The sequence below is a fragment of the Eleginops maclovinus genome, chromosome 23, assembly GCF_036324505.1.
Source record: "Eleginops maclovinus isolate JMC-PN-2008 ecotype Puerto Natales chromosome 23, JC_Emac_rtc_rv5, whole genome shotgun sequence".
NCBI lineage: Eukaryota > Metazoa > Chordata > Actinopteri > Perciformes > Eleginopidae > Eleginops > Eleginops maclovinus.
The window spans coordinates 5,511,475-5,527,403 of NC_086371.1; the positions used below are offsets into that span (position 1 = coordinate 5,511,475).

At 41.6% G+C, this 15,929-nt stretch overlaps 1 protein-coding gene across 12 annotated transcripts in view; it reads right to left on the reverse strand.

The window, feature by feature from the left end:
• rapgef2b (Rap guanine nucleotide exchange factor 2b) overlaps positions 1-15,929 on the reverse strand; it is a 102,272-nt gene that overhangs the window by 12,458 nt on the left and 73,885 nt on the right. For 8 of the 12 annotated variants that reach the window (XM_063876269.1, XM_063876271.1, XM_063876266.1 and 5 more), the window contains 13 exons: positions 14,374-14,505; positions 9,848-10,025; positions 7,780-7,916; positions 6,497-6,655; positions 5,667-5,819; positions 5,362-5,526; positions 5,007-5,114; positions 4,697-4,900; positions 3,531-3,639; positions 2,939-3,215; positions 1,763-1,920; positions 1,224-1,238; positions 633-873 (listed from right to left, as the gene is read on the reverse strand). In XM_063876269.1, coding sequence (XP_063732339.1) covers positions 633-873; positions 1,224-1,238; positions 1,763-1,920; positions 2,939-3,215; positions 3,531-3,639; positions 4,697-4,900; positions 5,007-5,114; positions 5,362-5,526; positions 5,667-5,819; positions 6,497-6,655; positions 7,780-7,916; positions 9,848-10,025; positions 14,374-14,505 — 2,036 coding nt within the window. The remainder of the gene's footprint in view (positions 1-632; positions 874-1,223; positions 1,239-1,762; positions 1,921-2,938; positions 3,216-3,530; positions 3,640-4,696; positions 4,901-5,006; positions 5,115-5,361; positions 5,527-5,666; positions 5,820-6,496; positions 6,656-7,779; positions 7,917-9,847; positions 10,026-14,373; positions 14,506-15,929) is intronic. The other 4 variants (XM_063876270.1, XM_063876268.1, XM_063876277.1 and 1 more) reach the window with 2 other exon arrangements.

Genomic DNA, 15,929 nt, shown 5'->3' on the forward strand with positions numbered 1-15,929 from the left:
TGGGAGGAGAGGAGAAGATGTGGTTTATTAAAATGATGTGTTATAATGGTTACTAAATCAAGTAATGGGGCAATTTAACTGAAAAGTACCAGTTTTGGTTACAGATATTTCAGTTAAATTAGGCAACATATACATTTTATTACTTATTTTCTTTATTCCACATCATTCTAAACTAAAACATTTTGTGCCATACAGACTTTGTTTTCCGGAAACAGTGATTGCTGTTTCTGGCACTTTATTGAATAAGTTATAAATTGAGGTTAGTTGATTAAACAAATAATTGTAAATTGCAGCTTTTATTCATCTTTATTTGAACTTCAGTTAACCAGAATAATTTAGAGGTTAAACAAATATTTTGAGGAAGAGTCCTGGACAGAGAAGCAGCACAATTTTGTTACAAAATCAACATTTATATAAGAAATTTGAATAAGGAAGAAGGAAAACAATATTCCTTACAATAAATATAGACATTTTTTTCTACCTGGTGTGTTTATTGTATGTTGTGTGCTTGCCTCTTTATTTTATATATTAATTAACTCTCCTTGTTTGCCTTTTTTCCATACCGTCCCGCTTCGTCCCCTTCTGTGAGACGAATAAAGGATGTGATCCGGTTTTACATGTACTGTATTTACCTGCCGCTCAGCTGGATCCGGTCAGCCAGTTTGGACAGCTGGTCCGGTAGCCTCCTCTGTTTGATGACGCCCTCCGGAGTGACGGACACCTCACACAGCGAGTACGCTTCAGGAGCTGCTGTCAGAGCGAACTCCCTGATGGCCTGAGCCACCACCTCCTTCGCCGTGGTGTCCTTCCCGATCATGATGTACCGGGACTGCTGGTCCGCCTTGAAGACTCGTAACACCTGATCCGACATATCTGGGGATGACAGAATACATAATGACGATACATGCTCACTGTGAGGTATGAGCTTTATAAGCATTAGCTTCCCAGGATTAACAAACAGCCATTACATCTTCCCAGAGTTCCCCTTTGAGCAAGAATCAATCACCAGCATCCATCTCTAGGATGTCACCCGCCAACCTTATTAACCAGAATTCATTAGTTTGATCAGGAACACAACCCCGCCAATCAGACGACCCAAAATCTCCCAAACTTTTAAAGGGAAATCAATTACTATGTGCCCTGAAAAATTAACATCTGTAGAGGATTTGACAAAGAGGTGACAGTGCCAGGAGAAGCACGACCACAGGGGGAGAAATACTCACTCAGCACGACTGGGACTGCAGGAACACAAACAACATGTGATGAGCAGGAGGTAATATAGGAACTATACTTCTATTTTATACTATTAATGTACAGCCCATTAAATGTGTGGGAAGGTTTCAAATGCTTGTAAAGCAAGTTAGATTTAAATGAAGAGCATTATCATTATGTTAAGATCTTATAGCTCTCATTTTACACCTAATGCTGGGTGATTTGTGACAGTGCAGGGTCATATTTGGAGCAAATGAACAGAAATCTCAATGTGGGAGTTAAATCTGATCATTAAAATAACGGCTTAATGAGAATTCCACCATCTCCAGGAAAACGAACAGTACATATATATTTTTATGGTAAGTTAAAAGCCCATTAGATGTGTGGGAAGGCAGCTAATTCAAATAAGCAATAAGAAAAATGTTTAATGAAGGACATAATACTCTTTTGAGGATCTTATCTTCTTATAATGATGTGTAATGTTTGAAGAAAAATGTGTTTCTTGGCGACACACTCCACCTGATATCCACACTGCAGCAGCTGTACTCACCAGGCTGGTTGTTGAAGTCGAGGATGCGGTGGTGAGACTGCAGCAGGTCGGGGTTCGACGACGAGAGGTTTCCACTGACGGGCAGAGCCGGGGCGATCTGTTTGGACTGCTTCATCCCCACGATGCTGTCGTCCTGCGATTGGCCCACGCAAACGTCACTATGGAAACAAGAGGGGAGATGTCAGTACTGTCAACAAGAGGCAGGGGGCGATATTTGTGCTGGATGCTGCGGACTCCAGTCATATGTGGGTTGATGAATGAAAATATAAAGCTTAGAGCTGAACCTGGTGCTACATCTTTAAAAAACTGAATGAGAAGTCTACTGTCCCCAGGAATAGTAATAAAAACTAAGTATTGGCAAAACTAAACTTTACAAACTTGGTTTAAACTAATATGTTACCCCTTCTCTCTCAGCTATATCACATTATTATTATTCATTAATTCTTCTGTCACCGTCAGCTGTGGGCTGAACTGGTGTCAGCACTTCCATTATGTCTAATAAAAAAGTAAAAAATATGCACTTTTATTCAAGGTTTTCCTGCAGCATTTAAGAGTGAAGGTGCCTCACTAGAAAAAAGATTGCCTTGAGATTTTTATGAAACATAAAATAAGGCCTATTAAGCTTCAGGGAAAGGGAGCTGTGGCGCTAACACATGCAGCAAAGGCCCCACATTTCATCAGGGAAGTTATTGTTTAAAAATGTCTCTGAAAACTACACTGATAGCAAGATCAGAAGCATCGAGATCTGTCTGATTCAGCTCAGCAGGTGATTGATGATTGTACATTCGCTTGGCAGAAATCAATCAGAGCAGCAAGCTGCAATGTCGGGAAAATGGAAAACTTTCTGAGCTTTAAAAATGTGGGAAAGTAGAGACAAACAGCCCAATTACTCTCAATCAGAGGGGGATGTGTTGATCGCTGCTTCCTCTCTGCACAGCTTTGTATTAATCAAAACTATTATGGAAAACAGAAACACATTTCATTTCACTCTAAAGCTTTAAGCATCCTTTTGATGGAAAACAATCACAGACCTGAAGCTGTGTGCAGATTACTGACACCACCAATATCAAACATTTGGTTTATTACCATCTATATCTGTCATGCCATCTTGTGCCGCTTTACAGTATCATACTTCCTGATAAAGAAGACTAGGCAGGTGTTACTCAGTGTAATTACTTGTATGGTTTAGGCGGCAGGATGCTGGTGAGTGTCTTGTCGAAGATCTTCTTCAGCTTGTTGCGTCCTCCCACAGAGTTGGACTTGGCCTTCTTGCTGACCTTCTCCAGGCCCATCACCTGCTCCACGTCCACCGCCAGGTCGGGGATGGAGTAGCGGCTCGCCTTCTTGATGTCCCCGATCTTCGGGAGGTGGGGCGCGCCGTTCTTCCTGTCGTGTTCCTCCTCACCGTCTAGATCATGGTCATGTTCTGGCCTGGTGAGCAGATCCTTAAAAACTGGAGGAAAAGGAGAGAGGAGACAAATATTTAGTAAGAGAACGTATTCAGCATCAGTAGAATCGTTGTAAACGTGATTTAAAAGGTATGGATACAATATAACTGGTCTGCAGATGCAAGTGTAGTCAAATCATCAACAAAATGTGTATGTTTTCTTTTCACTAGTCAAACAAAATACAGTTTAAGGCAGTCAAGTTGCTATTAATGATTAGGAAAAAACGTTGCAAAGGAGAAATAGGTTTGAATATCCCGCCACCCTCCACATTTTGACATAAAGCTAAGAAGGTGTGTCTGATGAACATGATGAAGCTTTACCTAAAAGGTTTGTTTTCACAGTTATGGACAAGTGTGTGTTGTTCTTCAGAATCTCGTTGGCTTTGTTGAGCTGCACGTTCTCAAAGTTCTGCCCGTTCACCTCCAAGATCTGCAGGGGGAAGAAAAACAGGTTCATTTCAGCAAAGAATTGGTAGTATTGAACTACTCTTAAGCTAAGGCTACCGCATTGTGAAGAAACTGCATGCCATATTGGATCAGTGCAGAAAGTGTTAAGCTTCGCTCTAATGTACATTTTCCATGTGATGATCTCTGAACCACATCTTTTATTCAGTGCAGAAAGAGGAAAACCTCTGGCATGTTATACATCATGACATTTAGTCCTACACATGTTTCTGACATTAATCTGAGCCATGTCTCCTTCAAACTGTCTTCACAGCTTGACCTCCTAATAGGCCAGATATTTGCATTTTAACACAATATGCTAACCAGCCTCTGTCGCTTCCTTGTTAGTGGAAGAGGAAGACGCCTTTGACCGGAACATACGCACAGACCATCCTCTGCCGCTGTGACGCCGGTAAGCGGTGACTTATTAGACCGAACGTCTGGAATCAGCGGCGATTAGTGACACTCTCAGTACTTAGGGACTGCTTCTTATGGCGTGATGAAGAAACAAATGGGACTAATACCACAGCTCTGCACTGATAGGCTCTGAATGTATGATGATTGTAAGAGAAGCTGGTAGAAAGTGGAAGGTGTGAGCAGGAGTGAATGTGTCTAAAGATGCCAGCTTCTCTGCTTCCTTTTGGGGAAACAGCTGCAGAGGATGTTTGGAGTCAAGAGGGCTTAGCTCGCATCCAGACACTCTCGAGATGGCTTCAAGGATTAAGGGACTTTGCTTAAAGCCCTGAGGACTGCAGAGTGTGAAAATGTTCAAGCAGAAGAAAGCCAAAGCTTGCAGCTACTGGCAACTTTCGAAAAAACCTTTTAATGGCAGTTAGAGCAACATGTAAAACCAATTTCACAACAACAAATGAATTTCCAACACTAGAAAACTGATCTATTCAAGAGTGGGTCTGTGTGACAGGAGTGATTTCTGCTCACAAATGTAGCCTGAAGCTAAAAAGTGTATAACTTGAAGGCTTTTTCCTCCCTAGAGTCAAAGATTTGAGCAAACTTTAGACACTTTCTTTCTTTAAATATCTCACCTGATCTCCGCGCTTAAGGCCGACTTCTGCTGCCTTGCTCCCGGGCTCCACGGCATCGAGGAAGATGCGGAAACCTTTCTCCTGACCTCCGAGAAGAGTGAAGGCCAGCGGAGAGTCCCTGGACGGCTTGGTCAGCGTCACCAGCCGCGGCTTGGCTTTAGCAGCACACGCTATGTTTAACAGTCTGAGGTGCCCACACATTTTCTGGAGAAAAAGAATAGGACACAGATGTGAGGGAAGTGCGATAATTGGCATATTTAAAATGCATTTATAGCATGTGAGTAATCCCTGTGTAACTTTCTGTACTTACTTCTTTTTCCAGATTGTTTTCAAACTCTTCCAGAAATTGAGTCATGGCAATGTCACCCTCAAAGTCATTGAAGTGATTGTTTACCCACAGCAAGACTACCCGTGTAACCTGGAGGGATCACATGGGTCAATCTATAGTTTACTGCTTGATTAGTAGTGCATGCATTGTATAGTTAACATCTTTACCTAAAAATGCATATGGATCATGGAAAATCTATTCTAATGAGAGCCTTTATTTTCATGCAAACTATCAATTACTCAATGTGTTTTGTTGCAGGATATAGTCTCTTTTCTTTTACAGACATCTCTGATTTATATTTGAGCTGTCATCAGTAGATGTAGAAATACTCCCGTACCTTGTCCCTGAGGCTGGGGTCGTGGAACCACTCCAGGAGCTTCTTGCCCACGACCATGGGGCTGGAGAGGAAGGTCCTGTAGGTCAACAGGAAGTCCTCAATGTAGGTGGGGTCCACCACTGAGTGTTCCTCCACCAGGTGCATGGTGAGACGTTCCGATGTGCCCTGGGATTTCAAATGTTCTCGTTACTTTCATGCAACAGGGTTGGCTTGCAAAGATCTGTTTTAGATATTTTGAGTGACTCCCATTATTTCGTATTTCGGGTTTAAGGAAAATGTAAATACACTGAGCCTTGAAGTGGTACCTTGATGACGATATGTCCTTTCCTGGTGCCGGTGCGGTCCAGTTCTCTGTGCTCCTTCACCATAACGATCTCCCCTTCCTCCTCCACCTTCTGCATGTTCTTCTCCACCTGGTTGAGGATGCAGCAGTAGTCCTGCTGGGCTATGCACACAAACTGGAGTAGACAGGAAAAAAACAAAAGTTAGAAACAAAAAGGTCGAAACATTTGACACAAACTAAATTCATCCTCCGTGCTTTACAGTATTGAAGTGGATGTATTTTAAACACATATCTTTCTGTTACATCATCATCATTAATGGCAGATGAATATAACCGATGAAAGCTGATTACAAATGTATTCTGCATAGCCACTAAACAACTGTCCTCGCTGATGAATTACACAATTTTTACTTTTTAGAATTTTCGACTATTTCTAAAAATGATCACTTTTTCCTAAAAGATCTAACTTTTTTTTCAAATTTCTGAAATGTTTTTTAAATGTCGACTGTCCCACTATTTCCTCATTATTCTAACTCCTTCTTCAAGTGGCCCTAATCCTCTTCTTTTCACACTTTCTGTCTCCCGATTATTTTCCCCTTTGAATTTCTTTCAAATGATGCTTAAATGTGACATTGCTTTTCATGTATTCTATTTCAAAATGGTTGATGTTAAGGGGATGCCCTAGCCCAAAGCAACTTACAATATGAGTGCAAACATTGTCTGCATACAGTGGGTCACAGTGAGAATTAATATCATGAAACAAAAGTGTGTTTGCTAGGCTTTGCACACTGAGATGCAGATGGAATGGACTGTCTAACCGCGTGATGCCATGCAGGATCATTAAGCTCCTACCTGGCAGTCGTCCACCTTGGTCTTCATCACACCCTTCATGTATTCCTTCTCCATGGTTGGTGACACCCCGAAGCTGTTCCCCATACACAGGATCTCTGTGCGGCCCTCGGGGTACGTCACCTCCACCGAGCCGTTCAGGATCACCGACCACGAGTCCAGCTGGAGCCCGAACACAACATTATATTAGAACAAAGAAACAGGGAAGAAACAAAACATTGGAAAAGGGAAGGAAAAAATAAATAATAACTTATTTTATTTTAAATCAGCTGAGTTTTATTCCCAACAGCTGGTGTCACTTAATGAGTCAAAGTTATTTATCACAAAGAACCATATGCAGAAACTAGAACAGGACAGATGGTTTTTTACTTCCCTTAGAGTGATACAGACAAGATCTGTCCTGCAAAACAAGACTGGAATACGGAGATAACACCGTTAAGTTAAGAGTTACTTGTACTGTACATGAACATTTTTCCAGTTTCTGCTTGGTTATACTTCTACTCAACTACAATTAAGAGGCACCTATTGTTCTTTTTACTACATTTTATTATATATTTGACACCATAATTTACTCACAGCTCTACTTTCATGTACTGCCAAATGAATATGATATTCATTATTGAATCATGAACTAAATTCCAGTGATTTGATATTCTGAAAAAAGACATTTTTAATAATGGTACTCAATGTCTATTTAGATGCTTATACTTTTGTAATTTAACTTTAGTCACATCTTGAATGCAGGACCTTTTACTGTGGAAAGCAGTACGTGCTTGATTGAATGGTGTACATATCTTATTCCTTTTGAGTATAATATAAAGTAAGTTGTTTTGAAGAATTCCTGAATAGCTGACATTTCACAGAATCCCCTCTTTTCCCCCAACAGCAACAATATGCTCGCTGAACCCTGAATTCTCTGTGACCGGACATTTACTGAAGTCGCTTAAAGGAAAGGTCTGCTCTCTATTGTTGAGTGCATCATAGGAAAAAAACACCAAATCGTCTTCAATGAATCTCCTGTCGTGTCTTGACCAGACAGAGAGAGAATACGTGATGCCTGCTTTAGTTGCCTGAGGGACTCTACATCAGGCCTGATAATACAGTGCGGGTTGTCAACCATTCAGGTTTAATAGAGCAGAAAATAACATTAAATGGAAGATGAACGATTCGCTGGTGTGAAGGGGCAAGACCAGGGTTCAGTTCCCTGAGAGACACGAACACATATATAAATATAATTTAAGGCACGTCACAAGACTGGGCTTATGCGTGCATGCACCAACACACACCTCCTCTCCGTCGTTGAGAACGATGGTGCCCGCGCGCTCCACCACAGCGAACACCATGACGGCGCACAGCTCCCTCCTCACCGACATGGTCATGTTGGCAAATGCTGGCAGCTGATGCATGAACTCCAGTAATTGCTCTGCAAGACGGACAGAGGAGAGACACAGAGGAAGTGCAGGAGGTTGAGAAATAGAACGAGTCTTGACACACAGAGGAGAGGGAAAAAGCACAGGCAGCACTCTTGGCAAGTCGCATCGGTCTCTCAGTTCGAGCCGAGAAGGCACGAGCTGGAGGCCGAGCATCAACACGGATAATCACCACAGGGAAAGCCAACAAAGGAATCATTATCTGGAGCACATAAAACCAAATATCAATCCCATTGATATAAAGTTTAGAGGCGAGCCAAGAATAATCGCTGACTCCTCACTCAGTGACCTCTGTGTGAGTTTATTAAGTACACTGCAGACACTGGATTCAATTATTTGATCGATTCTAAAGGAACAGCTCACCAAAATTACAGAAAAACTTACTAAACACCCCGATAGTTGCATTTTCACACGTGCCTAGTCTCCTTTATCATTTTCTTTGCATAGTTTGCAGCATTGAGAAAAATACATTTAAGGTTGCAAATACAGTTATTTACAATCTATATATAGGTCTACACCTTCATAGACTAGTTCCTTTTATCTATACTGCTGCTAAATGTCCCCGCTGCAGGACAAAGGACGGATTTCTGATTCTGATTATTTTCTTCATTACTTGTGACTATTAAACCAGAAATAACTTTTAAACAACAACAACAACAGCAACCAATATCTTGGTTTATTCGACCTTCAAACACAAGGATTTATTTGGTTCACTATTGATTAAAACTTCAAATCCTCACATGCAATGTCTGTTGTTTTTGCTGACTCGATGAATCAATTATTCAAATACTCGTTACTCAGGATAATCCGTGGCTTTCACTGTGAGCCGTTTTCATAGTGACATTTTCTCTCAGTAGAAAGTCATTTTAATGAAAACTGTCAGGGTGAGATTTGCAGAACAAAGAGCGCATCCCAAAAGACAAGATGCTGTTCATTTCCTTTTTTTTCAAACGTTGTTTCCATTGTTTCAAGCTGCATATACTAAATTATTTATCACCTCCTTTGTACTGGAGCGGTGGCACATATATCAGAGCAGGCATGGCACGTCAAACCCAAACTTCTGTACTGCATGTGTTTGAAAGTAAGGAAATGTTGGGTATTTTGGTGAGGAGCATTAATATTGGGTATTTTACTGGGTGTGTCGCCAAGGAAAAAGCTCTATATATATAATCCAAGGTGCGAAACATTCTGCAGCACCCTACATTGGGGTCTAAAGCAGGAAAATACCCCTTTCTCTTCTTCTACTACCCAAATCCCCACCCCACAGCAGCAGTCTGGCGTTCTGGCTGACCTGTGCTTGGCATGGCAACAGCCTTGTGCGTGAAGCTGCGGATGCTCTGAAACTTTAATGTGCTGGGAGAGGTGAGGCGAGAGGATGTGCCGGAGTGACCTAGAAAAGCCTGCCGGCGAAGGGAGGGGTGTACCGTGGGGGGGTGGAAATCAGGGGAGGGGGAAAGCGGTTGGCACCCAGAGCATCATCCTCCCCCAGTCCACATCTGTAGCTAAGCCCTGACAGTGTGAGCTTGTTTTCGCCTATCATTATCATTGGAGTTGAGTCATAGCTTTAAGGGATATGATACCGCGAGCTTGATGAGGCTTTCAGAATTATTTGAAAGCGTATATCGCAAATGAGAGCAAAACAGGCTTCAGAGAAATGTAGATTTATGGCGAGCGATTAAAAAAAGAAAAAGGAGGGTGTGGCTTTTACACTGCGCTGAATTAATCTGAAATTGGGACGAGGAAAACTGTCCCGGCTGGGGACAACACTGCCGGTGCGGATATGTTTGAAAACACACCCGTTTTCTAGGTATGCACAAAAAAAAATAGCATATTTATAAAGGAAACGCTGAATGGCATACCAACTATAATGATGCTATTAGTAGGCTGCGTTGATATCATGTTTGCAGTTTATTTGGGAGCTTACCTATGTCGTCGTCAGTCCTGTCCATGGGGTCTTTCTCCAGGCAGTCCCGCACGATGTCCCGGCTCATGAGGGGGTCCGACGCTCGCTCGATGTCCTCCTCATCGTCGTCTTCCTCGGAGTCAACGGCGGTCTCTGGCAAGCCACTGAGGTCCATGTCGCCTGGTTCGTTTTCTGTGGCCTGGAGAGAAAAAACACATCAAAAAAGGAGTCAGGAATCTGAGATCAAAGTTCAACAAGATGAGGAATTTAGTTTTTTTCCATCCAACATCAGCAGTTGGAAACTACAGTCAATAAGCAAAGTTCAGAAGTCAATCTATAGCCACGACTTTGAGTGAGCACACACAATACAAACAAGCTGCAGATTGTCAGATAGACGCCTGAAAAGTGAATCAAATAATGGAAGTTGCTGACCAATCCAGTGAGCCAACTCATGTTCATCTCAGAGAAAACACATTTGTAAACAACGACAAAGAAACTGAGATCTCGTATGCAAACACACTCACACAAATATTGCTGAAATGATTATACAGTACAAACATCTGCTGTAACACAGAGCATTTCCAACAAACAGCATCAATAAAAAAAGACCCTCTGTAAATCTGTTGAGCAGATTTGACCCAGTTATTGAAATGGATTAGAGGTATTCGGTACTACAGTATGAGAGAAAGACAGGCGTCAACACTGCATACCAAAAAGTGTGCTATGCATAGTAACAAGCTCATTATCTCCCAACTTTCCTTTCCTCTTCCCTTTTTTTTCTCCCCCCTCAGCAAACTCCACAGCCTGCCTCGAAGCCACATCCTGTTCTTTGAAAGCACAAGATGAAATATGTGCGGAGATGAGGAAAATTAACTGAGATGATGAGCCAAAGAAATGAAATGACTTGATACCAACAGTAGTCCCTCTGCTATTATCAAAGGAAAGATTTCTAGAAATGACAGAAGCGCCGTATCGCCCGGTGCCTGCGACATGGTATAAACCAAAGCAGTTGAGAGAAAGTACAACAAAGCCTCAGCCCGGCCGCTCCGCCACAGGGCAAAACAACAACCTTCTTACCTGGATATACTGCCCAACCTCAAGCTTCTTTACAGAAAGAGACAAAAGGGTTGCCTTTGCAAACTGTCCGCAAAATCCCAGAGCCAGACGCATCTTCACCTCCCAGTCTGTCAGTCTGCTTTTAATTTTTCAGAGCTCAGAGTCCAGGACCCTACGTGATTTCCCCTCAAACGCCATGTGCAAAAGGCTCATCAATGATTCACGCCAGTGTCTGAGTGGCCATTTGGGCGTCACCAGTGCCCACGCCCTGATGGGTGGAGCCAAGGATCACAGACTGAGTAAGTATACACTACAAGCATTGCATTTTATCTCAAAATAAATCAATCAGTGGATGCAGTGAAATGGCTGTGATAAACACTGACTTCAAAGAGGTGAAAATGGAGGGACCTCTTACATAAATTTGAATAGTATTCCCTGAGCACCCCTTGTCCCAAAACTACTGAGAGTTACATATTCATGTCCCATTTTCCCCAGATGGACAGAGGACACTCTAGACAGGTTCATCTGCAGCCAGTTTAATAGGAGACTGAAATGAGGATGCATTTTGCTTCAGAAACGCAATCTTTCCCACGCGGCTCGTGCTGCATTTTAATACAAGTTTTGTATTTGTGCACGGTCTCGTTCTCGTGTCATATGTGCATCAACAATCCATTAATGTGCAGTAACCATTACGAGACAGTGTGCAAGTCAGGTGTTGTTAATATTTCATCAGGGCTATTCTTGGATCAATGCTTTCAAAGTCCTTCTGAAGGTCCAATTTCATGATTTATTCAGATGCAAAACAGAGCGCCGCGTTGTCAGTGACGTGAGAGAGTGATGTGGGACTTTTCAGCAGGTGATTCAATTGTCGAGGGCAGAAGGGAGGCTGTGGAGATTAGAGCAGTGGGGGGGGGGGGGGACCTGTGGTTAAACTACTAAAGGCTCCCCATTAATAATCTGCACACCTATATGCAGAGAAACTCTTAAATCAAAATGTCAAGTGCAAAGACAAGGGCCCCCCTGGTCAGAAAACACCTCCAGTGAAGGCTGCAAACATTGTTCTTCTTCTACAAAGACACACACATAGATTTAAACCCTGCAGGGTGCTAAGCTAACTTAAGCTAATGTGTAAAAGAAAAGTAATATTGACAGTTTGGTGAGTCATGTGGGGACCCCAGCACAGTAAGAGGATCTTAAATCCTTTTCTCCACTCTTAGTGTTTGTGCATTTTAATTGTGTGCGCTGATTATTAGTAGTTTATAAGTTAGGAAGGGGGGATTGTGAGCAGAAGCCCTGAAGCCTGACGGATAAAAGTTAAAGACAAACTATATAGAACAAGCTAAACTGAACTTTATTTAACATCTTTATCCTCATTACAGAAGTATTGGAGTAGTAACCCCAAGCAAGATAAATCATAGAGGTCAAGAGATGATTAAGAGGAGAGGGGAATGGAAATATTAATGAAAGTATTCTGAAATCATTGTGTATTACTGGATGATTGTTCAGGCATCTAACATGTGTTGAAAACCTATGAAAAACATTATGCATCATAGCCCACAGACACAGATATACAACCAGTGACAAAATCAGAGGAACAAATAAACTGCTTTTTAAAATGTGTATCTTAAAAATGCTTGTTTGATTTAATTACCAGACAAAAGCAATCAAGTTTACTGAGATGAAAAGACCAAGTTATACTGCAAATTCTCCAATGTGGGATTCTCACACCAGCAAAAGTTATGCCTCCTTTTTAAACATCAGCTATTAAAATCAGTCAAACCGTTCATACGCTTGCACACTCATCCTCTACCAGTTGTAGCGAAAGCGCACGTAAGTAAGTCGCCAGTGAGATGAGCAGAGGAGTTTGATCACATGTGACAAGAGAAAGAGCGATAATGACATTGAGATTGACACACAGGTTAAGACAATGTGTTTCGAGCAAGGTGTTGGGGTATTTATAGCACTGAGGAACCGAGCAGGTGTTGCGACAGGTAGATTAAAGGCTGTTAGAGTCGGAGATCCAGCGAAGGAGGATTGAGAGACTAAAGAAGGAAAGCAGACTGTGTGTTTCAGAGGAAGGGAAATCAAGAGACACAAGTGAGCAGATGGCTGTAAGATCACAGAGCGGGGACAGAAGAGCCTGTCCAACCTGCCCCAGCATGGCTGAAACACACACACGGTAGCTTTACGATAACACACACTCATACAGGCCCAACACGCAATTATAGAGCTGCATTCAAACTATATGATCTGATGCTCCTGCACTCAAGCTGAGAATAGTCCCAAACAAAACAGAGCGACTGTGACTGCTGCCCCTGAGCACAGTCACACAAATAGGAACACAGCAGGTGACGGCGTGACGAGCCAATAGGGTGCGTACTGTGTGTTAAGAGGATTTGAGAGGGTTTGGGGCACCTTTGCAGTCACGAGATTGTGGGTATGTTCTTTTGGTTTTTATCAACCTCTCGAGGGAGTGCAACGACGCTTAATGTGTGTAAATGTTTTTGTTTCTTACCTCAGTCACACCCTACAAACATATTTAATAAAAGCTCCTTAGAACACAAGATGGTATGTCACATCTCCCTGGGGGTGCTGTGTTTCTGCTTTGAGATGCTGCAAGCAGAGCTGGAGGCCGGATGGAGGCGGGACCACCTGCTCACCGCCACCCGCCTGTCTGCTCGCCTCCCGTTGAGAAGTGACAACGTCCTATTAGTGTCTCAAAGTGTCTGCCAAGCCTTTACTTTCTTTCCAGAATTTTCCTGTCCTACTTAATGAGACTGTAACCTGTGTTCCCAGAGGGATTTTTGTCATCTCACCAAGGAGAGACTCACCATCTTGGAATAAAATGAGCTGGGCTACAGTTCAACCACATCACTTCATTCATCCACACAGATAAGAAGCATTCGATTTTATATCCTTGTGAATGTGACGTAGTTCAGTCCAGGAAGGAAGCTAATGAAACATCCCATTGTCAAAATGTAAACTGCTGTTTGTTTCAATAATCTAAGGAATATGCTTTGTTTACTTTTGAGTAAATTGATACCACTAATGTTTGTGTAAATATAAATAATACATATTTTATTATAGAAATCTAAAGCAAGCAGCTAGTTAGCTTAGCTTAACATTAACACAAAGACTGGAAACGGCTCAGTGCAATGCTAGCAAAATGTCCTATTAGCAGCACTAAAGCTAACTCATAAGCATGCTATGTTTAGTTGGTTTAATTTGTACAAAAAACACAATGTAAAACTGTTAGATTTTGCAGTCAGCACCTCAGATAACCTATGCTAAGCTAAGCCATACAGTTGTTGATAGAGTATTTAATCCACAGACATAAGTGGATCAATATTTTAAACTTAGACAACAAATCAGCTAAAGGCAATGACCATAGCTAGTTTATTCTCATACAAACTACCTACTGAATGATTTATCCACGGGAGCGGGCCAAACTTGGGATCCAGCCCCAATTGAGGGGGGGGGGGCGTCCTTACCTGATAAATGTCTGACAGGCTGCTGCTTCCAGAGTCGCTGGTGATACTACATCCTGAGTGGCTGGAGGACACGTGGGTCACCTGTGGGTGCAAGCCGTCGGCCAGGTGAAGTCTGCTGAAGTCTGCGGGGAGCTGCACGTACACACACACACACACATACACACAGATGGTCAGTATCATCTAGCTCTGCAGCCACCGCTGGGCACTCACGCTAACACTCGCGCTGGATGCTAGCCAAGTAGAGACACACCTAGCGACTTGTTAACCTTCATTTTGTCTGAAGAGATATAGGTACTACATGGAAATGATTATATTTCCCTGCATTTATTTCTCATTTGACAGAGGAGTCATTCGGATGAACTAAACAGTGCTTTTTTAGGATAATATTGTATGTTTTGCATTGGATTCATACACAAATTCCTACTATGGTTCTCCTTTTAATTAGTAAATACACTCTCATATAAAAGAAGATCATCTTTATCTTTACTCCACGGCTGTGATAATACAATTGTTAACGGAACAAAAGAATATTAATTATTCCCATTGCAAGAGTTCAAGTCTACATAATCAGTTATTATCAAAGCGACAAAAAAGAAGATGTTAATTAAATCATCCGACTTACTGAGAATCAGTCAGAAGCATTTATCAAGTTTAACACAAAATAGGAGCGAATAAAAAAGGGAGTTTGAAAGCAAACTAACCCAGTTGTCCATTTATCATTCAGCTTAATGTGACCTAACATGTGTCCTAAACTTAACTCGTATTGTCTAAGTGAGATAATAACAACTCAAATTAAATCTTGGAAAGTTTTGCAGCTTTTAGTAACCGCTTGAGCTTGAAGACAAACCAACCAGAAGCGCTGCCTACATCAAGGAAATACCCTCATTAAAGAAACCCTCACAACCTAAATAAGCAAGAGGCAGTAATGGGGGAAGCCCCTCTGAGTTATTCATAGTGTATAAAGTAACAGAAAGCTGTGCTGTAATTAACCACAGTGAACACGAGCCAACCCACATTTTCTATGGAGTTGACCCTAAAATGTAAAATAGATCAGAAACCCCCTGCTGGTGGTTTACGATGATTAGAAGAAAAAACAGATGTAAACAACTGTGTTTGTGGTTTATATGAAGAACATGCTTTACTGTATTTATATGAAGAGTAACAAAGGCTAACTATATATTTTTTTACAAGAGGATTTTCCACTTTTCTCTCTGTTTTATATCATTATAAGTGGTTAAAACAAGGCCTAGGAGGACATTTTGAACTATTTCCTGAAACAGTTTAGACAAAATTGTTAATCCTTAACCGAGAACAACAGGTTATGGGTACTTTTTATTCCCTCATTTGGGAAATTAAATAATTGAATAAAATCACAACTATAATGATAGCTAATCTCAGCTCTCTAAAGTCTTTTATGAAAAAAATAAGACATGTGGTATAACAAATCTGTAAATATTATGGTTAACATGTCATTTAAATTGATTTAATATGTGATTTTATGTGTAGAGTGTTTTCAAATGAAACCCAGGATATCTGACTGGGAAGCCACGGGATGA